At 34.4% G+C, this 26,570-nt stretch overlaps 1 protein-coding gene across 1 annotated transcript in view; it reads right to left on the reverse strand.

Annotated features, from left to right (window-relative positions):
- LOC138706009 (nose resistant to fluoxetine protein 6) overlaps positions 1 to 26,570 on the reverse strand; it is a 162,795-nt gene that overhangs the window by 11,277 nt on the left and 124,948 nt on the right. Inside the window, exons 2-11 of the mRNA XM_069834891.1 lie at positions 26,261 to 26,442; positions 24,565 to 24,746; positions 19,976 to 20,190; positions 17,793 to 17,888; positions 13,102 to 13,269; positions 9,224 to 9,317; positions 9,010 to 9,138; positions 4,167 to 4,332; positions 3,498 to 3,577; positions 2,514 to 2,609 (exon numbers count right to left, since the gene is read on the reverse strand). Coding sequence (XP_069690992.1) covers positions 2,514 to 2,609; positions 3,498 to 3,577; positions 4,167 to 4,332; positions 9,010 to 9,138; positions 9,224 to 9,317; positions 13,102 to 13,269; positions 17,793 to 17,888; positions 19,976 to 20,190; positions 24,565 to 24,746; positions 26,261 to 26,442 — 1,408 coding nt within the window. The remainder of the gene's footprint in view (positions 1 to 2,513; positions 2,610 to 3,497; positions 3,578 to 4,166; positions 4,333 to 9,009; positions 9,139 to 9,223; positions 9,318 to 13,101; positions 13,270 to 17,792; positions 17,889 to 19,975; positions 20,191 to 24,564; positions 24,747 to 26,260; positions 26,443 to 26,570) is intronic.

Raw genomic sequence — 26,570 nt, forward strand, 5'->3', positions numbered from 1 at the left:
CTCAGAGGACATAGTGCAGAAAATGTATCCAGTAGTCAACTTTGCACATTGCTAGAATCATGTGTGAAATTTACTCTCACAGCCATCTCTTTGTGCCACTACAGAGTGTAGTAGGGTACTGCTGCTGCTGCTGCTGCTTCCGAACGCGGCTTTCGATTTCTGTGGCTCATTAGGATGCACAGCAAGGAAGCGATAGTGGATCTTTCTCACTACCCCTATATGTAAGTCCAGTTGTGAAACTCAGACCAGTACTTAGAGTACTTTCTGGTATCTCTTATTTTTCTCAAAATCATAAAAAAAGTTCTCGTGAACTTGCATAGATAGTAGAAGCACGTAAAGCTTCAACCACCAGATAGAAATTAAAGACTAGTAAGGCAATAAGCAAAGCTATATACTTTTAAGACAAACGGTCGAGCTGGATTCCTTCAAGTTATCGACCGGGGATGGAATGATGGCTCTCTTGCTTTCTGTTTTTGTTCTTCCAATTTATTGTAGGCCTATTATCAATCTAATGCTTTTAATTTTGTCTTCTGTTGTCAATACTTTTCTCTTCCCTTGCCAGTTCTCATTATTATGCTTGCTCACAATAGTTATGATCACAACCATCTTCATCATTTTTTATTTTATTTTAGTAGGTTATGTTACGACGCTTTATCAACATCTCTGGTTATTTAGCGTCTGAATGAGATTAAGGTGATAATGCCGGTGAAATGAATCCGGGGTCCAACACCGAAAGTTACCCAGCATTTGCTCATATTGGGTTGAGGGAAAACCTCTAAAAAAAACCTCAACCAGGTAACTTTCCCCGACCGGGAATCGAACCCGGGCCACCTGGTTTCGCGTCCAGACGCGCTAACCGTTACTCCACAGGTGTGGACATCTTAATCATCTCACCCTCGCTGTTATTCTTTCACACGACGGCTATTTAAGATGACCATAATAAGACATGCCAGGTCTTAATATATGAATGACGATATTCTTAATCTTCTAGTTGTTTTATTATGATTATTAGATTTAGGGCTAAGTTATGTAGGATTATTAACTCTCGTCTCACCAACGAGTTTTTTTACTGCCTCCACGGTGCTGTTCCACGGTTTCGAACGCGGCTTTCGATTTCTGTGGCTCATTAGGGTGCACAGCAAGGAAGCGATAGTGGATCTTTCTCATTGCCCCTATATGGAAGTCCAGTTGCGAAGCCCATACCATTGACTTTTGTACATCCACGTAGTGTTCCCTTATGGAGGCCAGGAACAATATAGGCACCCCGATGGCCAATCAGAGTGCCAGGAAGAATATATCGTTCCGACGTGTTGCCGCTGACAAAAAGACCTCTATGTAATCAACCACGAACACCCTGAAACCGCGTAGACTATTCGACCTTTAGTAGGGGCGGTTATTCCCAAGCCATAAATTTGCGGCTCGCCTCTGGTGTGGAACTTGCCGTCTTGTGTGTAAATCAGTTTCAAGAGTAACTTGAGGCGAATTGCTTGCGATTGGGTCATAGCCATTATTTTGGGTATAACACTTATTTATTTTCAATGTACAGTATGTAACATATAATCTTGTTTTTAATATATTTGTATCCAGAGTTTTATAGTGACAACGATTTTAACCTTTGTTTCTATTTTACTTGTGCTGTGTTTAAATTGTGTGTGTTTTATGAATATTATTCACGGCCGTAAATAGCCGAAGATGCTGATGCTCTTTACTGTTATTACTACTACTACTACTACTACTACTACTACTACTACTACTACTACTACTACTACTACTACTAATAATAATAATAATAATAATAATAATAATAATAATAATAATTTTAAGACTTCATTAAAAACTAGGAAAAATGGTCTTCAGTATTGAATCATACTTTCATCATACCTTCGTTGCGTTTTTGGAGGACGCACAAGAAGAAGTGGAAGGATAAGCAATGGTAAAAAGCAGGCCTGAAGAACTCGCAAAGTAGGGGAACTATGACGTCAGCCTCACTCCACTTCTATTGGGAATAATCGACTTCCGCCCCGAGAATGAATGTTGATGCAGCCGAACGTAACTAGAACGCCGCGACCGCACAGGTAGAAAAGGTGGGTGGGGTAAAAGAGGGGAGGAAAGCAGTCGCTCTCAAGAGCTACAGTTCTGCAGGCCTGGTAAAAAAGAGATGGTAATAATGATAATATTAATGATTTGATACCTTTCGGGGCGATGATTATGGTGATGATGTGCGATAGTTGAATTATGATGATGACAGTATAACGGTGGTGAGGAAAATCAACGTGAAAATAGACAAGAAATTGGGTAGCAAGATATCTACAAGGAGAACTAGAAGTACGGGCAAGGAAGGGCTATGCTGAAATTCAGCAAATTTGGGAAAAATGGAATAAGGTGAAGCAAAGAAGTTGAAGGAAAGTGATGATAATTTTGTTATTAATCGTGTGTTGGAAATCAACTGCAACATGTGGAAAGAAAACATCTCTTAGTATGTAGCTTATGCAATAAACAGTTTAGATGCTCACCCTGGAATATGCTTGTTGTTGTACGCTATGAAAGCAGTGGTAACCCAACTGCTGACGAGGAAGATGCATGTAAGGACGGCAGACACTCGGAAGTAGCTGGAACACATAGAGAATTGCTGCATTGACTGTACAAAAGCTTGAAACAGGTCATACTGCCATGTTACCACTGTAAGTTATAATAATAGTAATAATAATAATAATAATAATAATAATAATGATAATATTTATTTATTTATTTACTTATTTATTTATTTATTTATTTATTTACTTATTTACTTATTTATTTATTTACTTATTTATTTATTTACTTATTTATTTACTTATTTATTTATTTACTTATTTATTTACTTATTTATTCACTTATTTATTTATTTACTTATTTACTTACTTATTTATTTATTTATTTACTTACTTATTTACTTATTTATTTACTTTATTTACTTATTTATTTATTTATTTATTTATTTATTTATTTATTTTTTATTTACTTATTTACTTATTTATTTATTTACTTATTTATTTATTTATTTATTTACTTACTTATTTACTTATTTATTTGTTTATTTACTTATTTATATACTTATTATTTATTTATTTACTTATTTATTTATTTACTTATTTATTTACTTATTTATTTATTTATTTACTTATTTACTTATTTATTTACTTATTTATTTATTTATTTATTTATTTACTTATTCACTTTCTTATTTATTTATTTATTTATTTATTTATTTATTTATTTATTTACTTATTTATTTATTTACTTACTTATTTACTTATTTATTTGTTTATTTACTTATTTATTTACTTATTTATTTATTTACTTATTTATTTATTTACTTATTTATTTATTTATTTATTTATTTATTTATTTATTTATTTATTTATTCTGACGAAATTAAGGCCATCAGACCTTCTCTTTCACTCAACCAGAAACAAAAGAAGCTGATACAATTTGCAATGATACAAGTTCTAACTCACCTAACAGCCAAGATGAGCAGCACGCAGCCCAACACATAGAACTGCGTGTCATCCGCCAGGTACCAACTCCACAGCATACACTGCAACAAGCCAGCAATAGACTTACAATACACGAAACATTAATTGGAGATCTATATACCGAATAGTCCAGAGCAAACCTACGTACCTAAGGTTTGTCTGTCAATCAAAAAGCATATATGCAAGGCATATCAAAAGTCTGAACAAACCAAACCTAACCTGTTACTGATTCTCGACCTTACAAACACTGTTTAAGAAATTATCACGCTAATATTAAATAACATAGAACAGCGAAATTCAGTGTGTATATCTCCAATTAAGGCCTCCTTGCAATTTCACACTACAAAAGTTAGAATGAGATTGCTGGAGTGGAGGCGTCTGATTACGAGTACTTCGGTGTCAGAATAAATGTTAATTACTATCAAAGCTGAATTTTGACATCTGCAAAAACTGCCGGTAAATAGGCCTAAATTGTGCCTAGGACTTTCTCACTTAGAAACAGGTTCTTTTACATGTTCTAAACATATCATACTAGCCTTCCTTTCTGAAGGAAGCCGAATCAGCGTTTTATAGCTATTAATAGTTCATCGTCCTCGGTTGATCAATCTCTTGGCAAATATAGAAATCCGAGAACATTTGTTGGATACTGACCATGTCTTGCACGGGGAAGAGAGTGTTGATGTACAAAGCATTTCTCCACCAGTAGTTCGGGCAGTTCATGTGGTCGGCAGTGGGCGGCTCGAACACAGAGTTGGAATAAAACCACTTCATTGTGATCTCCACCACTCCCAGGACGAACAGGTAGGGAACAGTCAATCTGTAAGAGAATTGAAACAGGCTATCACAGACATTTTATAGAAAGTTATATTGTTCGGAGTTGGAATTTAACAGGCTCAAAAGTACTATAAAACATTCTTTGCGATCGTCATTTGTTTTCCGCATAGATAGTCGACTGAAAATGGCGCTTCCGGTTAAACGTTTTTGGTGAAGGTAACATTAGTGAAATAGAATTTTAGTAAGTCAATTAATATCTATTTAATTGTATTAGAGCACTTTATTTCTTCTAATCTTTATATACTTTCTTCTGTTTTTATCACCTCTCTACCATTTGTTTCTTTGTTTGCGAACACTTAAAACTGCAAAGTCTTTACGATACTATAAAATATGCTTTGTGCTCATCATTTGTTTACCGCATAGATAGTCAACTGAAAATGGCGTTTTAGTGAAGCTAACATAAGTGAAATAGAATTTTAGCAAGTCAATTAATATTTTATTGTGTTAGAGTACTTTATTTCTTCTAATCTTTATATACTTTCTTCTAATCGTGTAACAGTCGATTAAATCCCACTCAAATTTTGAGTTTCTCTAGATAAATCAAAATCTCTAGTGAGATTATTGTTGATAAAAAAATTCATTTGGAACTAATGTGATATTAGAATTTTATGTTTTACTCTATCCAAGGAATAAGCTGTTAAAATTCGCACAGTTATATTACTTCCACCCTGTATAATCATAAGGTGTCCTTTAAGCTTTTATTAAAGAGGAATGGGAACTTCTTAATTAAGCTTTGAAACATTTTTTCGGGAAAGATATTTGGCTGAGTATTGGGCGAACGTTTGTTCAACAGCAAATTCAATAAAATTAATTTCTCTGCTTTCTTTAAATCTTACTTCCATGTGGACTGTGATACAGTCCAGTATCTCAAAAGAGGGCCCTTATAATCTGTTTATACAGAGTGAATCTTCTCATCCTGCGGAGTGATAACTAGGCAAACCTGCAGTCAACAATCATTCCAACATAAAGAGGCTGCACAATAAGCTTAAGGCTGCGGTGCTTCCTGCGGGCCCTCCTCCGAAAGAAAAAAATCTCGTATTATTCTGTGGCGTCATGACGTGCGACTTCATAGTTGTTGCATCCATCCATTGAAATTAATATTTGTAACATATTTTTTGAATGCCTCATGCCGTTTTGTTTTTGTTGCAGTGTTTTTAAACTCCTCTCTTCTGATAGCCATAGCACACACTGAACTTTCTGTTGTGGTGTCCACAAGTTGACCATGGCGTGTTCTCCTACGAAAGCATTATTCTTTCTTCACCCACTCTTTCCTCTGATTTTTTTGTTGTAAAAAAGTAGACAGTAAAGATAATGTAATCTTTGTCACTTCAAGGTATCAGCGGTGTACCACATGCTTCCAAATCGCCTCATAAATTCCCCGTCTCCCTGTTTCTGCATAAAACGAAGTAGGCTATTGGTCTTTTACCTTTAATTTGTAACAATCATGTTACGCGGTAAGACTTGTACAGAAGTTTGATATCTAATATAGACAGACGGGGCCTCACAGCTTTTAATGAAGTTTCGCCTCTAATATTAGTAGATGTGTTTGTGTAGGTCTATAGTGGCATAATTTTACTACAGTTTTTTAAGCGTTTATAATGGATTGTATTGCGTGAATGAAGTTTGTACAAGAATAGTTAACATTTTTTACTATATTATGTCTATTTTGTTATCTCTTTAAAATTGTTGTAATGTGAATAATTGAGTTTGGTTAGTAGCAATTTAGAATTATTCTTTATGTTATCCGTATTGCCTATAGGGCAGTAATACTCAAAGACATTTATTGCGTCTCTTGAACTGATATTCTCTTTCTGATAATTATTTTTTAATTTTTGTAATATTGTTCAACTGGTTAAAACTGTGATTACCCTACATTATTACTGCCAATTAAGATTTTCAACGACTCATATTTGTTTTCTTAAAAAAAAAGACGGTGATATGTCTCATCGATGGTGTTAAACAGCAACTTCGTATGTAAAAAAATGAATAAAATGAGATCATACTTCATTTCTATCAAAGAAGTCTTCTCGAACCTTCTGGAAACACATCTTAAATCAAGGCATGGATACAAACTTCACAAGAAGAGACTTAAAATATCCTCTTCTAAAAGATATTATTTGTTCGTTATCAAGGTATTAAAATGTTTTTTTTTTTTTCGTTCTTGTGTAAAATTGAAATTTTTGACATACGACGTTGCTGTTCAACGCCATCCTCATGTGCTTATTATGTCTTGATATCATAATAATGGATTATCAACGTTTTTAACTTTATAGACATTACAATAGCGTGCAATTAAATTTGATAAGTATCGAAAACATTCTTAATCAAGGATAGGAAAACTGAAGATGTTAAAAATGTCCGTAATATCTGAACAGAAAGTGTACATAAAAACGAATTAACAACAACAGTATCGTACCACGTAGCAGAACTTAAGCCATTTGCAGATGCGCGGATTGTCAAGAAGTGGCTTTTAGCTGTATGTGACAATTTATTTTCTAAATTTCTAAATTCAAAACAGAGTGCATGTGAAATAAAACAACAAATCAATCTGCGCGTATTGATATGATTTTGGACAAGGGTAGCAGAATCCGCACTCCAACTCCAAAATACCAGTAATATGTAAGTGTTAATTCTGTTACTTTATATTGAAATAATAATAATAATACTAATAATAATAATAATAATAATAATAATAATAATAATAATAATAATAATAATAATAATAATAATAAAAGTGAAGCGTCGGCTGGAACAACGTTGTAAGTTACAAAATTTTCATTCGGCGTGTTTCCGTATAATAATGTTGTATGTCATGTTACCTTGCTATACTGTTTGGCTTGCAACTGTCCATCAATGCGGTACGTGAAATTTGTCCACTCAAAAGTTTGCTAACCTATAAGAACAACGTTGTACGTGTACACATTTTTGCCGCTCCTGTAAATTTTACTAAATGTAACTTATAACGTTGTTCCAGCCAACGCTTCAATTATAATAATAACAATAATGATCATGATGATAATAATAATAATAATAATAATAATAATAATAATAATAATAGGTCAAATAATGTAGTAATGAAAAATCTGCGCATTTTGTTAAGCTTCAATACTGTGAAATTCACTGTGGCTCCCGGAAAATTACTATTTCTCACTTTTGACTCTCCTCTAATTTCTAGTGAGTACTACTGCTATAGGAGCCCTAGCCAAAATTCGTCAGTAATTTCTCGCCCACGTTGAATTCCGACTCAGTAACCTCTGCAGTTGAAAGCGTCGTTAAATTAAATACTACTAACACCACTACGATGAAATTTATTGCGAATAATATCCAAGGGATGCATGTTATTTTCTTAATCTTTCATAGGTATTGTATGTACAAACAAATTCAATCCTGGCACACAAAAATAGAATCCACTTCATCTTACATATACAGGGTGTCCCATTTATATTGTGCACCTATTATAACGTTTTTGTTTGGATAGGTATTGGAATTTTTGTTTTTGAGAGTTATGTTAGAAGGAGGGGCTAACATGAGTGTAGAGATTTGGTGCATGTATCTACATTATAGTACAAGATACACATGACGTCATCAGTTTTTCAAATAGCACTACATACTTCAATCATGTTACATTGATTACACACATTAAGACGAGTTCAAAAATGTATCACAACGTCACCTTCCCAATCAATAACAAAACAAAATTCAAAATGAATGCCATCAGAATGTGCCGTTTGTTGTGGTGCCCCATTCATCTTGTGCATTAACTTACACAAAACGAAAGACGACTGACGTCCGTACACGTCGTGTGTTGTGTGTTTGCTGTCTTAACATGTAAACAAGCCACAACAACTGTCGACGCCACAATCCACGTACAGTGGTCTGCACGTTCTCCGGACCTATCGCCACTTAACTTTTTCCTGTGGGGAACTGTAAAGGACAGTGTGTATCAGAACATTCTGACAACACCAGCCGACATGCAGCAATGGATTCGACAGGATTGTGTGTCCATTAAGCCAGCAACATGCCGGGCAGTCATACGATCTTTCGGGAAACGTCTTCAAATGTGCATTAATGTGAATGGTCACCATTTGGAACATCTTCTGTGACTCTCAAAGCATAACATCATCACATTGAAAGTACGTTTTTGTTTCTTTTGGTGGTGTTATTGATTAGGAAGGTAACGTTGTGATACATTTTTGAACTCCTCTTAATGTGTGTAATCGATGTAACATGATTAAAGTATTTAGTGCTATTTGAAAAATTGATGACGTCACGCGTATCTTGTACCATAATGTAGTAACATGCACCAAACCTCCACACTCATGTTAGCCTCTCGTTCTAACACAACGCTCGAAAACAAAAATTCCAATACCTATCCGAACAAAAAAGTTATAATAGGTGCACAAGATAAATGGGACATCCTGTATAATTATGGAACTTCACGAAGTATATTCAATTTGGGATAAAATAATAATAATAATAATAATAATAATAATAATAATAATAATAATAATAATAATAATACCAACGATAATTTTTCAATGTCATATTTTCAAATCTCACAATTTAAAACAAAGAACTAGTGTGTGGAATAAATAAGTAATAAAGTAAAATTTCACATAGTCTCTTTCCGAACATAACAACAACACGTTATTTACATTACCTGCCATATCGATAAGCCATGAGTCCCACGTACTGCAGGGCGCTGCTTCGGAACCCCGTGCTGCGGGTAAGGTGAGCCATGTCGATCTTCGCCACCGTCCGGAAGTACAAGAACGACACCAACAGCCCGCTGAAATCAGAAACTGCTATAACACGAAATAACAATCGGATAAGAATACTACTGTTTCTGGTTCCTGACAGGACATTAGTCTCACCTGATAAAGAAGAATGTATCAACGGAATAGGCACCATTGTTTATTGTCTGGAACAGAAACTCCTTTTCCACAACGTTTTTGAACTCCATATTATCTGCAACATAAATGCCACTGTCAGCAAGAATATTTGAGCCATCTTGCAACAACGTAGTTCTGTAGCTGACTTCTGTCTTATTATTTTCGATCGATTAAGCTTTCGTCAAACATTTCCTTTCATTATAATTGAAATTAAAGTATTGTAACTGATTCAGGTAAACGTTAAACAGAATGTTTGCGACATCATTAACACTATACAAGTCTATATCGGCCGTACCAAAGGTACATATAACCAGGGTGCGAATTAACGGGGAGAATGGAGGGATTTCCCGTCCTGTTGGAAAGTTATCCCCCTCCCATAAATTCATATTAACATCCCTGCCAGGGTTAACTTCTATCCCCCCTCACAAAATATAATTGTTTTAATACGAGTATATGTACTTTATAAAGCACAAAGTAAGCAAAGAAAATAATATTGATGTATTATCATCACCAGCAAGTTGGAAACAATCAATAACTTAGGAATTACACATCTTATCTTAAGCCTATTCAGGGATATAATTATTATTATGATCGAGATGAAAGACAAGTAACTCAGTGCTACCAAGCGTTGAGCCGTATCGAATGAGGATGATAATATTTTGTGCTTGGTTTCCGCACAAAACCAATCCGCGGTAAGTCTAAAATTCCACATTCAGTATTCCCAACCGGACACACATAACAATTTCCCTCTTCTTACCGCTTAAGTGACATATTGATTTTACTGCTTTAGGCTTTTAACATATTATTTTAGAGACGTTCAATATAGTAATAATTATAAATTGGAAACTTACCACTGCAATTTCACCTAAATTGCACTGTTAATTATTGTTTTTAAATATTTGCAAAAATTAAGTAAACTCTACAACTCCACTAAAGTTACTGCATTCGTAATGCATGTAACATTAAGGAAGCCGTTTGTTTTAAGTTCGCATTTATAGACTGGGGGAAAAAAAGACAGACGGCCTGCTGGAGTGTAGTAACACAGAAAACATTTTAAAGCAACAATGTTGAAGATAGATATTTTTGTTTTGCAAATTTGCCGTCATTGAACAGAAACCAAGATGGAGATTTAATTGCAACTAATTAGAAATTCCTCTTTCAGGTATGTAATAAACGATCTTCGCACAAAATAATGTACGATACACGAGCGGTATGTTTTCTTTCAATTTTCGGAAATTAAAAAAGATCAACTACGTTTCGCTTTTTCAAACTTTTCCTCGAACATGAAAACTTCAACATACCGCTCTTGTAACGCATATTACTATTATGTATGGTATTCTCTATCTAAGATTCTATCTCTCCCTCATCAGAAATCTTAATTCGCACCCTGCATACAACACGTGCATTTGTTTGTAGAGGGCGGCATGTGTTTGGTGAGGGAAAAGTGAGATAACTATATTAGAGAATTGTAAAATATCAAAATAAATTATTTAAAAACAACTTTCATTTATTTTTGTTGGAACAAGACTTTGGGTTGTCTTTAGACATCAAACACTTCACTTGTATATTTATGAATCCAAACTATTTTGTTGATTATGCGCAGTGGTGTGATTTTTTATACATAAGTACAGTCTTTGAGTGATCATTAAATAATACCGTACATTTATTTATGCATCCTAGCATTATAGACAGGTTGTAAATAGTAGTTAAATATAACATTTGGGTTGCATTCAAAAAGTATTGATTATTCAATCTACCTTAAATAAGAAGCAACTACATCAAATATCGTACATAATCGACTTATTACAGCACGCGTGCCAATAAAAGCAATGACGTATTCGCTGTGACGTAATACCGGAACGCTTGCTAGCTTACCGCATGTATTCGTGACGTAACAAGAAATGAAATGTAGGGCAGAAGGTAACATATAATTTATTTCCAATCTTTAACAATTTTGTATCATTTTTGTAAACATTTCTGTGGTTCAGAGAAACTATAACGAAATAAAGGAACATTTGTAACATAACCTGCAAGGTCATCCATTTCTCTTTATTCAGTGTCAATGCCAGGCGCAACTAATCCATACGAATATATGAAGACCTTGTCAGCTATGGATCCCGAATTTATTTTATAATTTATTTCCTACAATTTATAATGCTAAGATGCCATAAAGTGTTGCATCCAACTCGTGGATAACATTATGACACTCGTGAAATTTGTCGCAAAACATTCACCCATGCTATAATCATCAAGATTATCCACTTGTTGCATAAATAACTATTATTATAAGTGTTACGCTTAAAAAATATTTTTAACGTTCAAATAGATATTATGAAATTTAAAAAAAAAAAACGGAGTTTTGCAGAAATTGCAAAGAAAAAATGATGTGCTATATGAAAAAATAAGCGTAAGTACAGTACGATTATTTAGTTCTGACAGTCGCCGGAGATGTGCGCCTGGGACAGGCGAGTCCATTTAGTTACGCCAAGGGGTGTTTGGATTATTCGCTCTCTTTCCTTTACCGACCGCTCGCCCTGTCTCTACTCCGGAACTCTCCCCACTCCTCCTATTACTTCCCCTCTTTCGCGTCGCTGAGCTGTCAGGACTAAATAATCGGTCTGTACTGTAGGTCAACCGAAACCAATAATTGAGCCGTTCAGAGCAAAAGTGGTGTAAGTCAAAATTGGATAATGAGATTTAAAGTAAAAATTCTGTAAAATACAGCGCAAAGTAGCAATTAATATGGCCTTCTTACTATCCACTGACTACTAATAGTTTAAATAAAGTGAATATTAATTGATACTTTGCGCTGTATTTTACAGAATGTTTACTTTAACCCTCATTGCCCATTTTTGACTTACACCACTTCTGCTCTGAACGGCTCAATTATGTGTTGAACCAAGTTCTGATTGGGATTCCAATAATGCCAACATAAGTAATAAGGGCGAACATGGAACTGATTTAACCGTTTCTTGGTAAAAAGATTTCTGTAATGAACTTGAATTGCACGCTGATTCAATAAGATGAAAATCATCCATAAGAGATGCCGAAAGACTGGAAATATTAAAAAAAAAAAAAAAAACAAACTCACAAAACAAAACAAAAGCGAAGAGATCCGCCTGAGAGATACAGCGTATTCCAAATCTCACCGGACCGGTGGATAACAATGACGTCACGCTGCAGCGAAATAGGAACAAAACTGCTAGCAGGTTCGATGGCTATCATGGCGGCTGTACAAGTTGTCTGTGCTACGCTAGGAAGATTTTGCGAAATTTCCGTACTGCCATCTCGTTCAAAGAAAAGAGAGCATAAACAATTTTATTTCTTGAACCGGTAGTAATAACTGGTCCGTTGACATGTTCGCTCATAAGCCATTAATATTTACGTTGTGCTCATTACAAACAATACAGCAGAACCACAGTCTACTATATACAGTCACGAAGCTTGAGTTTTGAGGGTGCTAGAAACAATAGACTGTGCCGGTTCTATTTTGCATTGCCTGTAATGAGGCGATATTAGCGATCCTAGTGGTGAGCAACTATCTAATGTTTGCATATTTACTACGTATTGAGCTTCGTGACTGTATATACTAGACTGTGGCAGAACTAAAGCAGAACACACCGCCATGACACAACATTGTAGAATGTCATTCGTCTGCTAATTCCCGCCCTTTACAAGAACCAATCAGATTCACTGATGGCGGCTGATGGAGACTGCTATCACCTCTGCAAGCTGATGGAACCGGTGCGACACCGGTGGAGCATCAGTGACGTCATCGTTGAAATTCGGAACACCGTGATGCCATCAGATTGCTTAGCGCTGAGATTCGGAATACGCTCATAGAAAACGAACAAACGAACCTGAATACTTGAAGACCACGATGCACGTGTGTCCCAGGATGACCCATGCCATGCTAATGCTGCGCAGGCCGTGGATGGTGGGAATTGTGTCGGCTCCTACACTCCGGTCACAAATTGTCAGTATGTTGAGTCGAACTGAGAATGCAAGGATGAACCGAGCCAGTACTCCTGTGACAAACAAAAAATAATAATACTGGTCAACAGTGATTTTGTTAAATGTAAAATTTGTGCTGTTCCTTATGCAATTTCATCTGCTGATTCCAGAAATGAAGTCAGAATTTTTGTACCGGTCACCCACCATTTTTTTTTTTTTTTGCAATTTTAGAAAAAACTTATTTATTTTTATTGCTATATAGGCTACAGTTCTTAATATGCCAATGAAAAGAAAATATTTCAAATATTTCATTTTATTGACCTATAATTTTGGATCATTGTTGCCTGTGAAGTCAGAATCCATAAGAATGAATTTTATTCCTCATTAGACTGTGAGAGTTAGTATCTATACTAATAATAAATCTGTAGCCGAAATTTTTCTGGTAATTTTCGATTTTCCAAAAATAATTGGTCCTAACATATATATAATTAACCACCCTGAAACCGAAAATCGCATTTTTGAAATTTTTGTTTGTATGTATCTGTATGTTTGTTACCTTTTCACGCGATAATGGCTGAACCGATTTATATGAAAATTGGAATATAAATTAAGTTCGTTGTAACTTAGATTTACTTTACTTTATTTAAAAGGCGGGTTATAAGGGGGCCTGAATTAAATAAATCGAAATATCTCACTTATTATTGATTTTTGTGAAAAATGTTACATAACAAACGTTTCTTTAAAAATTATTTCCGATAAGTTTTATTCTTTACAAAAGTTTGGTAGGACTGATATTTAATGAGATAAATGAGTTTTAAAATTAAAATAACGCCATCTAAGACGGTGCTATGGATTAAGAACAAATGACTTCGTCTATAAGGGGCCTTGAACAACAACAATCGAAACAGGGGCCTTGGACATCAACAATCGAAAGCTATTAAACATAGCCTACAGAGATTGTTTCTGTGTTTGTATGAAGTAATATCAGAAGCTAAATTAACCGATTAGTATAATTATTATTTCACCATTGGAAAGTGTAGTTCCTCTAGATGGACATAATGCTATAATGTTATTACAGTAACGTCTGAGTAAATCGAAGACAGGTAAGATTAAAATAGCTTCTTATGCACAGAAAATTTGACAGGCTATTTTGTACATTCGTTTTCTGTATTTCTTAAAATAATATTTATGTACACTCATTTTAATCTCAGAGAATTAACGAACAAGAGAGAGTATTGATTTAGTATGCAGTAATAGTACGTTAGCTTAGCAATCCATTATTTTATAATTCAAATTTTAACTGTGCTCAATTGAATTGTGTTAAAATACGTAAAATATATATGCAACAAATGCAATGCAAAAAAAATTGGGTAATGAGCGAAGCAGATTATCTTGCGCTGTTGCAAAAGTTGTTCACTTGATCAAATGTCCTATTTTAATTATGTAATTACTTTATATGTATTTCTAACAGCTGCAGCGGAGCGCACGGGTACGGCTAGTTAATAATAAACTTCACAGTTGAATTGGAACTTACATTCATGAAACAAGTTTCATAACCTGTTTTCTCTTTGTCCTAATTTTAAGTCTAGTAAAATTATCTTATAAAGTGAAATATACCTCGAAATATTGTGTAAATCACATAAAATATTTTTGTTACGTTTGTAGTTAGTTAACTTTGAAAGCACACAGGCGAATTTTACTGTACTAGTTAAAAGAGCTTACGAGTGTTATTTGGACTGAAAAATAGATGAGGACAGGAACTGGGCCCTTAAATATGTTGTACTCCATGTAATTCTATTAACTGGTACACTAAAAGAATTCCGTCATATGCTTTTTCCAGTTCCAATGATATGCCGGGAACCTAAGAATCATTAAACAGACTGTTACTTTCTAGGAACCACAGATCAGGAGATTATAGAGAACTTCTCAGCGAGCTCATTCAGAACTATAACGTCATGGGATGTAATATATCTCTCAAAATAACTTCTTGGATTCTCATCTAATTTTTCTTTCCTCAAAATATTCGTGTAGTGAACGACGAACGTGGGAAGCATTTTCATCAGGATTTTTCTGAAATGGAAAGGCGATACCAGAAAAAATGGAGTCCAAATATTCTGGTAGACTACTACTGGGCACTCAGAATAGATGTTTCTGAAGCCAAGTATAGCCTAAAATCTATTTCACAAACAATTTAGGTAAATAAATATGATTTTACGTAAAATGTTACAAGGTATTAATACCAGAAAAGTTTCAACTACATTTCATATAATTACTCAAAAACCTTGGGTGATAGAACAGTTTTGAAAATAGATTTGAAATCAGCACGAAAAATACAATAAGGATCATTCATTATTTATCTTTTAACAATACATATATTTAATTTTGTTGAACAGTGTAATTAACTGTAAAAAAATCATAAATGATATTGCTGTTTGCTTTTTTTTTAATTTCTCATATAATATTATCAGAACTTTAGGCCATAATATGAAATATGTTTAATTTTGTTGAACAGTGTAATTAACTCTAAAAAAATCATAGATAATATTGCTGTTTGCTTTTTTTAATTTCTCATATAATATTATCAGAACTTTAGGCCATAATATGAAATATAAGCTATGCTTCAAGTTATTATTAATAATACAGCGAAGCCAATATTACATAATCAATTACGGTTCATTAAAAATTCTTCAAGTAGCATCTTCAACACTGATGAAACGGAACAGGATATTGTTCCTTGTTCGAAATCAATCACTTCACACTGTGCTGATCGAAATAATTGGGTACACTAATTTTTAAAGCAATTTCTAAAAAATTTACTTTTGGCACTAATCTAATTGGATTTTTTTCTTGCACACTTTCAAACTATTGTGGTAACTAGCAGTTCACATTACCGAATATTTCCTGTATTTTCTTTATTATCCGAGTTTTGTTTCCTTACTATTCTGTCAGAATTTGTCTCTTAGACCTAATTTTTTTTCTCCACAGTTTATTGCTTCCGCAAGGTTTCGTTTTAACCGCATCCTAAAGAATAACATGATTAGAGATTCATATAAATTGTGATTCCAACAACAGATATAATGTATAACTCGGAGTAGATTTCTTATATCAGCGTTTCTCAAACTATGGTTCGCGGAGATTGTAAATGACACATGGCAATCGCCTTTCACTTTTTCTCCCAGTACAGACATTTTATGAAATTTATTTAGGCCTACCCTACCCGTCTGTCGCTTTCCCACTCTACTCTCAGCACCAAAGAGGGATTTAAAGCACTATGAACGTGGTGTTTCTCGCCATCTTTTCCATGCAAATCTGGCGCTGTACCTGTTACCCAGCTAGGGACACCCGAATTCATAACAGGACCGAAGTACCGAACCTTTTCATGTATTTATGACTTCCTTAATAGTTTTGCTGACACCCAGTCTGCACATTCAAATGGTCACGTACTGTACGTCGTACACCAATAATATGGATATGGTTATTTATTAATAATGGTTCACAAAAAGTACATAAATTTAATAAATTATATTAACATATAGGTACACGAATAGCAATTATATGCAATAAATATTCATTTAATACCTCATTTTCCATCCTATATCTATTTCAATTTATGTTGGCTTTAACTTGCACTTACGTCTAGTTTTTAGTGCAAGTTTCAATCAAAGCGCGTTTATTTAAAACAAAGAAGGCCTTAAAGCTTAATTATATATTACATTTAAACTCTACAATAAAAAAAGTCGTACACTAATAATAGAACGAGCAAAATTGCATCTTTACTCGTTGAAAATCGGGCATGTTTCTTCACTATTTTTTTTTATTTCTGTTTTTGCAAATGACGATATAAGAAATTTTCTTCTATTAACATTAACTTAATTAGTTAATAGTAATATAAAATTAATTGAATTAAATTAATTTTAATTAATTATTTCTACATTAAAATGTAAGTATACTGGTATAAAAAAATGCTACATAAATGATAAATTTGCTTTCGAAGGGAACAAGTGTAAGGTGGTCCGCGGAACTGTTCTGACTTAAAAAAGTGGTCCCCAATTCAGAAAAGTTTGAGAAACACTGACTTATATTGTATGTTCGTACTCTTTAATACCATTCTGACGATCCGCTCATGCTAAGGACCCAGATTCTTTTCCATACACTTCTAATTTCTGATATTGAAGTAGTATGGATTTCAGGCCATACTTGGATTCCTGAAAACGAGGCGGCGGATTCTGCAGCCGGAAACACTGCTGTGAATGGCACACTAGTATATTGCTATGAGAGGTAACAAGACATACAGCAGCGACAGGAAACAGCTTCTCTCAAAGAGCTTAGCTTCTCCCGCTAGCTTAGTTGAGGAAGAGCTCGCGATAGGAACAGTTTAGCTGTGACGCATGCGCGGACCTCTCATGCAGTGCTAGCGTGATCCTTACCTAGATTTATTTTTGCTTGTACATTCCACATCAAATCAAGAAGTTCACTTCGTGCTGCGGTTACGCATCTTGCATGTATCGTATTTCTGTCTCATCTCGTTGCTGAGAAATAGTGTTTCAAAATGTGTAAACATCAATTTGGTACATTCTGTATATCTTTGTTAACTTACCTTTTTTCTCGGAAGTCTCCGAATCATTGGCCACAGATGAAACAGTATTCACGCTCTCATTGAGGGTTCCATTGCTACTGCTGCATTCCTCTAGACCTGAAACATGTTAAAAGAGGGAATTTGAATGATCAAAGCACCGGAAAATTATTTCTCTTAGAAGTATGACTTTATTTTATTACATTCGTTTCAAGATTGTACTTCAATTTTGTGCTGTCCATACGAAATCTCTCTTCCTGGTTGACTCTCTTAGTAAAATAATATTGTCAGACGCTAGATTGCTCATTTAGGCCTATCTTTGTCCATTCTCACCCCACAGTTCTCTGAAATAATTTTCTGACTCTAGTTTCCTGCGCGTCTGTTTCTAATTGTTCAGGATAGAGTTGAAATGTTGTTAAAATTTCTAAAAATAAAATATAAGTGAATGTCTCTCTCTTGCTGTAAAATCATAAAATCATTTAATACGAATTTTCGAAAGATTTCGGTGGCTTCATATCCTGAACACAATGGATAATAAGTAATAACAAAATCCCAGAAAATTTCACAATCATTTATCCCTCTGGCGTATTTCAACAGCGTGGACGGTTTTCGCTTAAATTTAATTTAAAAACTACTAATTTGAAGCCACTGACCAATGCGACAGCTTGCAGTGTAGCCAGAAAGGGAGATGGAAGGTAATTCGCTAAGGCAGACAGACCTGACTTCGTTGACCTCTTACATCTGTATGACGAGAAGAAAGAGGCGGCGATGTTGCCAGATTGTTGAAACTTCCAACTCAATTTTCTAATTAATCGTGCATTTAATCACGAAACGTAATATATATTTTCTATTTATTTAAGTGTACCCTATCGTCCCTTTCAATCTACAGGGTTATTTCACTTCCACTCTATATGCATACATGCATACATACATACTTACATATTATTATTAATTATTATTAGTATTAATTATTATTAGTATTATTATTAATTTATTATTAATTGTGTTTATTATTAATTGTCATTAATGAGTGTAATTACTTACCACTGCCAACGGGTATTTACCCATTTGCAGTGTGAACAAATACATATATATATTCGTACATACATAGGCCTACATATTATTGTTGTTATTATTATCATTGTTATTATTATTATTATTATTAATTTTATTAGTATTATTATTAATTTATTATTTATTTTTAGCAGGTTATTTTACAACGCTTTATCAACATCTTAGGTTATTTAGCGTCTGAACGAGTTGAAGGTGATAATGCCGGTGAAATGAGTTCGGGGTCCAGCACCGAATGTTACCCAGCATTTGCTCATATTGGGTTGAGGGAAAATCCCGGAAAAACCTCAACCAGGTAACTTACCCCGACCGGGAATCGAACCCGGGTTACCTGGTTTCGCGACCAGACGCGCTAACCGTTACTCCACAGGTGTGGATAAATGTATTATTAATTGTATTTTTTATTAATTATGTTTATTATTAATTGTCATTAATGAGTGTAATTACTTACCACTGCCAACGGGTATTTACCCATTTGCAGTGTGAACAAATACATATATACTCGTACATACATAGGCCTACATATTATTGTTGTTATTATTATCATTGTTATTATTATTATTAATTTTATTAGTATTATTATTAATTTATTATTTATTTTTAGCAGGTTATTTTACAACGCTTTATCAACATCTTAGGTTATTTAGCGTCTGAACGAGTTGAAGGTGATAATGCCGGTGAAATGAGTCCGGGGTCCAGCACCGAATGTTACCCAGCATTTGCTCATATTGGGTTGAGGGAAAATCCCTGAAAAACCTCAACCAGGTAACTTACCCCGACCGGGAATCGAACCCGGGTTACCTGGTTTCGCGACCAGACGCGCTAACCGTTACTCCACAGGTGTGGATAAATGTATTATTAATTGTATTTTTTATTAATTATGTTTATTATTAATTGTCATTAATGAGTGTAATTACTTACCACTGCCATTTTACCCATTTGCGGTGTGAATAAATACATACATACATACATACACACATACATACATACATACATACATACATACATACATACATACATACATACATACATACATACATACATACATACATACATACATACACGCACATACATTTTTATTGTCTTTTAAAACTTCCATGATTGTGTATACGCAGTATGTATGCTTGGTGCCGTACCATGATTGATGTGGCCCTCGATGGGGCTAGGACTGGATATCTGTGAGAAGTTGCCTACGTCCAGCTTCACAGACCCCTCCCCAAGATGTGGCGGTGATGCTCTTGTGATTTCATACGTGTAGTTTTCACTGAAGAAGTGGCGACTTTTATTCACCAGATACAAATCATAGATTGTTCCGACAGCCATGAGGCCTAGTACAGCAATAGACACAGCACTGTAACACAACAGTGAAAATATGTCACAAATATGCATATGAGAATTTTATTACAATATGTTTTTAGTAGGTTATTTTACGACGCTTTATCAACATCTTAGGTTATTTAGCGTCTGAATGAGATGAAGGTGATAAGTTAATGCCAGTGAAATGAGTCCGGGGTCCAACATCGAAAGTTACCCAGCATTTGCTCATATTGGGTTGAGGGAAAACCCCGGAAAAAAATCCTCAACCAGGTAACATTACAATATTATCTCCATGAAATCTATACTGCTCGGTAGTACTGTGACGATGCAATATACTGTAGGTAGACTAGGTTGATCATGGAACGAAGGGATACTGGGTACTTTGCAGGATGAGGGAACTAACAATATAAGAAATGACGTTCTGCCTCGTAGAAATCCTCATATGGCGCTGGAAAGTTACAATATCTGCGATTTAAATTTAATTTAGTGTAATTTTTATTTGATTTACAGAGCGTCGAACTGGGAACTTTTAATTTTTATTTCCCATATAAAATTCGAATGTTTTCAAATACACTGAACAATAATTTTTTACTGTTTGTCTTGTTCCGAAATAAAAATAGGTGAATATTACTAATATGTGTGCCCTAAATCTGAATTAAAAATCCAAATTGCCCCATCACGTACCATTTTCCGAGGAAAATGAATTGAATTTTTTATGACAAAATTGGTTTGTTTTTAATTTTTCACTGCTACTGATAAAATTACAACACACTAGGGATTCAAAATGCCTCATAATACTTGAAAAATGTGTACTGGATACAAAAATGATGTTACATAGTTTAAAACACAACAATAAAAATATTGCATGCGTATAATGAGAAAAATCTCGGAATTTGAACTTACATCTAAAATAATTTTCTGGATGGCTTCTGTTTATAACTAAACCCGGGACTGTATTTTACAAGGAACCAACAAGCATGCTGGATGATGATCTTCCTTTATATCGCCTTTCCATTTCAGATATTTTTTGATGAAATCTTTCCCCATGCTCGTCGCTTACCGCTCCAAAATTAGGAGGAAGTAAATCCAAATGAGAATGTAAAAAGTGTATTTTGAGAGACATATTACACTCCGTATTGTCATATGCACTTAACATGGTTTCCACAACAAGTTCTATATAGTTGTCTGTCCTAGAATTCCCAAGGAAATTTGAGCAAACGTCTTTGAAAGCGGGCCATGCCATTCTTTCTGTAACGAAAAGTTTTTCCTCCAACAAAGGATCAGTCCTAACTTTGTGAATTTGTGGACCGATGAAAATTCCCTCTTTTAATTTGCCTTCATTTAAACTGGTAAACTTTTCCTTTAAATACTCAAAACCACACCCTTATTTGTTCATTTTGTGAAATTTACTTAATAGAAGGGGTCTGTTTATTTTTTAAAAGCACAAAAAAACATGCCACCAACCATACGAAACCTAAATAAGTCATAAACTCATAAAATGCATTAGCTTTTGTTTTGATTTATACCACCAACCCGTGCCAGATGTTTCCTGGGGGAGCGCTTATCGAAAAGTGAAATCATAGTATATCTTAAAAACCTTACGTGATACGAAGAAAAGAGATGCATTTTCGGATTCAGCGCACATCAAACCATAGGGGACGCATTGTTTTAAGTCGGAGCACAATTATTGTTGTTCAGTGTTATTTGTTAGGCATTGCGAAGTACATAAATTTACTCGTATGTTTAAATTTATACATCGAAAATGACAAATAAATATAACAAATAAGTGATTCACAAGCAACATATCTTTAAATATAATTATATTTGCAGATGACTAAGTCGTCGTCCCAGTTTCAGAAGATAATACGCATACTGTGAAACCCTTTACACATTATCTTAAGGGCATAATTGAATCGCACTTTTTAGAAAGGAACTAAGTCAAAATTTGTCATTTTTATTTTTGCGGTTGAAATACTCGTAATTAATACTTCCAAGACGCATTGATTGGCAAAGAAAGAAACTTGGTTAAATCTTCCTTGTATCTCTAACATCACGTTCATGTTCATATTACCACAGTCTACTATATACAGTCGCGAAGCTTGAGATGATTTTTTGCAAATCTCGTGATAAAGCGCTCCAAGCGGTTAGCAACTAGAAACAATAGACTGTCCACGGTCGACTTTGGACTGTGTCGTATTTCCATCGAGTGCTAGCTCGTTGCGTATTTCACATTGATGCTTGTGAAATGTTCGTTATTGGTTGTAATGAAAATGTTAATGGCTAAAATACAATAATTGGAATAATTATATTTTACTAGAGACGTAGCAAATTAAGTTCGTTTTAATGAAATTTATTGATCACGTTTTATTTTCAATTCTGGTGGGATTATTATTGCTTAGGCCTACATTTTTTTTTTCAAAGGATATGTTTTAATTATAGCTGTTAATTTTGTTGTTATTTTTATTTGTTACTTTACCAGAGACGTAGAAAAAGTCTGTTGTAATAAAATTTATTGATCACGTTTTATTTCCAATTCTGGTGTGATTATTATTGCTTAACCTCGTCCCACTTTGTTAACTACGTAAGCCTACACTACAAGTACCGGTACACGTAAGTTACTCCATTAATTCATATTTCCATTATTATTGTTGTGAAGGGAAATGCAAATTAATATTTATTGGTTTCATAGTTAATTATCGCTATAATCTTGAATGAGTGAAGCTATTATAGTAAATTTCAGTTCGTTTTGCACAAACAAAAATATGGTGGAATTTAATATACTTCATTAAAATAATAAATTAACTTTATGCTTTTAATATTTCAATAATGGAAGGAAGGTGTTAATAGTTCCAAAAGAACACAACGAAAGTATAACATATTTTGTCGTCTACTAGGAGAGAGATCTGCGATGATGAGGCGATAGTAGCGATCCTAGTGGTGGGCAACTACCCATGTTTGCATTTTTACTACATATTGAGCTTCGCGACTATATATATAGTAGACTGTGATATTACGGCACTGGTACACTGGTATTTATTCATGAAAATAAGTATTTTTTGCTCTCCTGGAAAAGAAAATTTTGACTTAGTTCCTTTCTAAAAAAGTGCGATTCAATTAAGGAACACGAATTTCTCATATACAAAGTAATAATTGATATTCAGTAAAAAAGTTAAATAACTTATGTCTAATTATTTCTTACAGAAAAAGAAAACAATTTTGAATAATATTTCCCTGGACTATGCAAGAAAAATAAGCCTTAACTATCATAAAACGAAGAAGACTGCAAAGAAAGACAAGGACGTGACCATGGAGGATTATTTAGGCCCAATTGTATAAAACTCCCTGACTAAAGATCAACTTTGATCGAAGATCGAAAAGTAAACCGAGTTCAGACACTTCTTCTATTGTATAAAACTTTTCTGCGATCAAATTACCTTGGTTCAAATGCAATCTAAGTTCACGTGAAAAGGATTTGGCAACATCGCATAAACAGGTGAAATACGTGATGCGCGGACCATGTTATACAGGTTTGTTCAGTGTTGCCAGTCGAGCGATTTTAACTCTTTTTCAACAACAATTTCTTTTATCTTTTATATTGCTTAAATAGGGATTTAGTGACCTTTTTAGCACCCCATAGTGACACAATTTAATCTTTCTTTGTTGATAATGAGAAATCTAGCGACTTTACAACTACTTTTTCGCGACTTTCCGTATTACACTCTGTTGGAGGCACTGGTTTTTTTTTTTTGCAATGTAAATAATGGCGGACAATAAGAAGAAGGTTGACTGTTCTCCAAGTTGTTATCATGTTATGGTGTTTGATACTGCTAAACATAATAAAGCTTTATAAAACGACAATTTTCGTTTAGTAATACAGTTAATTGAACATTAATAATTAATGGTTGTTATAAACATAATATAATTATAGGTTATGTTATTTGATACTGCTGAACACGATAGAGCCTTATAAAATATAAGAATGTTTGTGTATTAAGGCAAGAAATTGAAAGAAATATATATAAATGTATCTAACATATCTATTAATAATAATAATAATAATGATGGATATTTTATTTGCACAATCTGTCACTCGTATATTTCAAACAGAAAAGAAATAACTGAACTTGGATCATCTAACTTAATCGGAGAAATTTCTTCAGTCAAAGTTGACTTTAGTTTGAGACAAATTAATCTCAGATTAGACTTTATACAACACAAAATTCCAAGTTCAGCTGAAACAAGGATCAATTTAACCTCTGATATAAGATTAAATGGTTTATACAATCGGGCCTTAGTTTGTCCAGTTTGAATGAATAACAAGAAGGCGTTTAGCGTTATGGTGCTGAATATGGATGAAGACGTTACAGTGAATTCAGGAAGCACATGAAATGAAATCAAGATTACTTACAAGAGTACCCAGAAGGTGGGATCCCGCCACATGATGTAGCCATCATGGGGGGAACGCACCTTCACGATCTGCACTGATCGGGGTTCCGTCTCATCGTCGCGGGCCGCCAACTGCAGCAGCTGGCGAACATCTTGATTGTTGCATGATAACGGTAGGCAAAGACCCATCAGAATACTGCGGCTCTGCAAATTCCAACAAATTTCACAAGTCAGTTAACCACTTCCCTGATTAACCCGAGTTAACTCGGGTTGCTAACTTGTGTCAAAATTTATTAACCCGAGTTAACTCGTTTGAGTTCCATTTTCGCTGCTAAGGATTATATCCCGAATATATGTTTCCATTGTTTCATTAACCTTTTCCTCACTAGATGGCTACAGAAGTTAGTGATATTGCTATATCTGGTGGTGTTTTTTGTACTTCTTCCTTGCGAGTGGAATTCTATGCATTCACACACAGAAGTGAGTAGATGCTAGTTAGTTTTGGCGGTTTCTGTTCGTGTTTAGTGTTTTTTGTGCTGTTTTGTGTAAAGATGGATCAAATTAGTGATTCCGAAACTTTTGATGAAGAATAGCCTATATTCCTGTAGAAGATTAGGAAATGAAACATCGGTATCAGAAGACGAAGTTATGGACCAACAAACAAACAGATCAGTTGATGTCGCGTCTTTTCGACAGTGGTTTGAATAGAAGACATCTGGCACCATTTCTTCTGCACCTCCGAGGTCCCCATTCCCTGAAATTTTAACATTGTTTCTGATAACGATAATTTTCAATTTTTAAAATTATTCTTTAATAATGACCTCATCAACATTATATTCGAGGAGACGATTCAGCATGCTAATAAGTGTTCACAGAATGCTGAAAATAATTCTTGGCAGCCTACTACAGACTCTGAAATACGTGTACTTTTGGGCATAGTGATACTGCAGAACATTATTCACAAACCTGAAGAACAGATGTACTGGTACAAATATTCAATGACTGCTACACCATTCTTCCCAAAACGCTCTCATATAGGAGAGCAGATACTACTGTCCGGAATGCAATGTACCACTATGCGTAATACCCTGCTTTCGAGTCTATCACACGACAAGCAACATTTAACGCCTTGATAATAGCACTGGCATTGTACCTAATAAATTAATCCATAAAAAACATAAGTTGGTAAATAGTTCAGGAGAAAATCAAAGTGGGACAACTACCAGAGCTGGAATCAAGGTGCACGAGATAACTCGGAATAATAATTCAGGCATGAATTTATGTCTATTTCATAGTGATTTTTTAGGTATGTAAGAAAATTAGTGATGTACAGTGATTCTGCAATATTAAATGACCTCTTTACGAAAATAAAAAATATGACACTTTTTTTCACAAAACTGGTAAAATATATAGTAAGGGAAGAGGTTAACACTCTCTCAATATTCACTCTTTTCGATTGCAGCGATATTTTAGTACTAATTAACTTATTATTCCCAGAAAATGAATTTTACCAGCAATCGAAAAGTATTGGAAATAAATTTGAATAAGGAACAAAAAAAAAAAAAGTTTCCTTCACAGGCAAGATTCGAACCACGAAAGTCTTAGTTACCAGTCTATCGTACTCTGGAGTGAACAAGGCTCTGAAATCAGCTATAAGGATCGGTCCGGTTTTTTTTGCCACTACTGCACATGTACACGTTGAATATCTGGACACTTACACTGGGTGAGATATTCTGCGGAAGGGCCAAGTGAAGGCGCACGGTATAGAAGCCGAGACGGAATGGCGAAGCTTCCTCTTGAGTGGCATTGGAATCCAGATGGTAGCACAGCGACTCAGATCCTGTCCAGTAGCTGTTGCCCCAGAAGAAGCTCGAGGAGTAGCGTCCAGTGGCATCCGACACTGTAACAAGAACAGTATTTTCACGTTTTATCTGCGACAGATAGATACTTTAGTCATGAATAACATGATAGATCAAAGACTGTAGCGACCATTCCCTCGGAAACTCCAAGTCACAAGGAACCGTTTCC

The sequence above is a fragment of the Periplaneta americana genome, chromosome 1 (genome assembly GCF_040183065.1).
Source record: "Periplaneta americana isolate PAMFEO1 chromosome 1, P.americana_PAMFEO1_priV1, whole genome shotgun sequence".
Lineage (NCBI taxonomy): Eukaryota > Metazoa > Arthropoda > Insecta > Blattodea > Blattidae > Periplaneta > Periplaneta americana.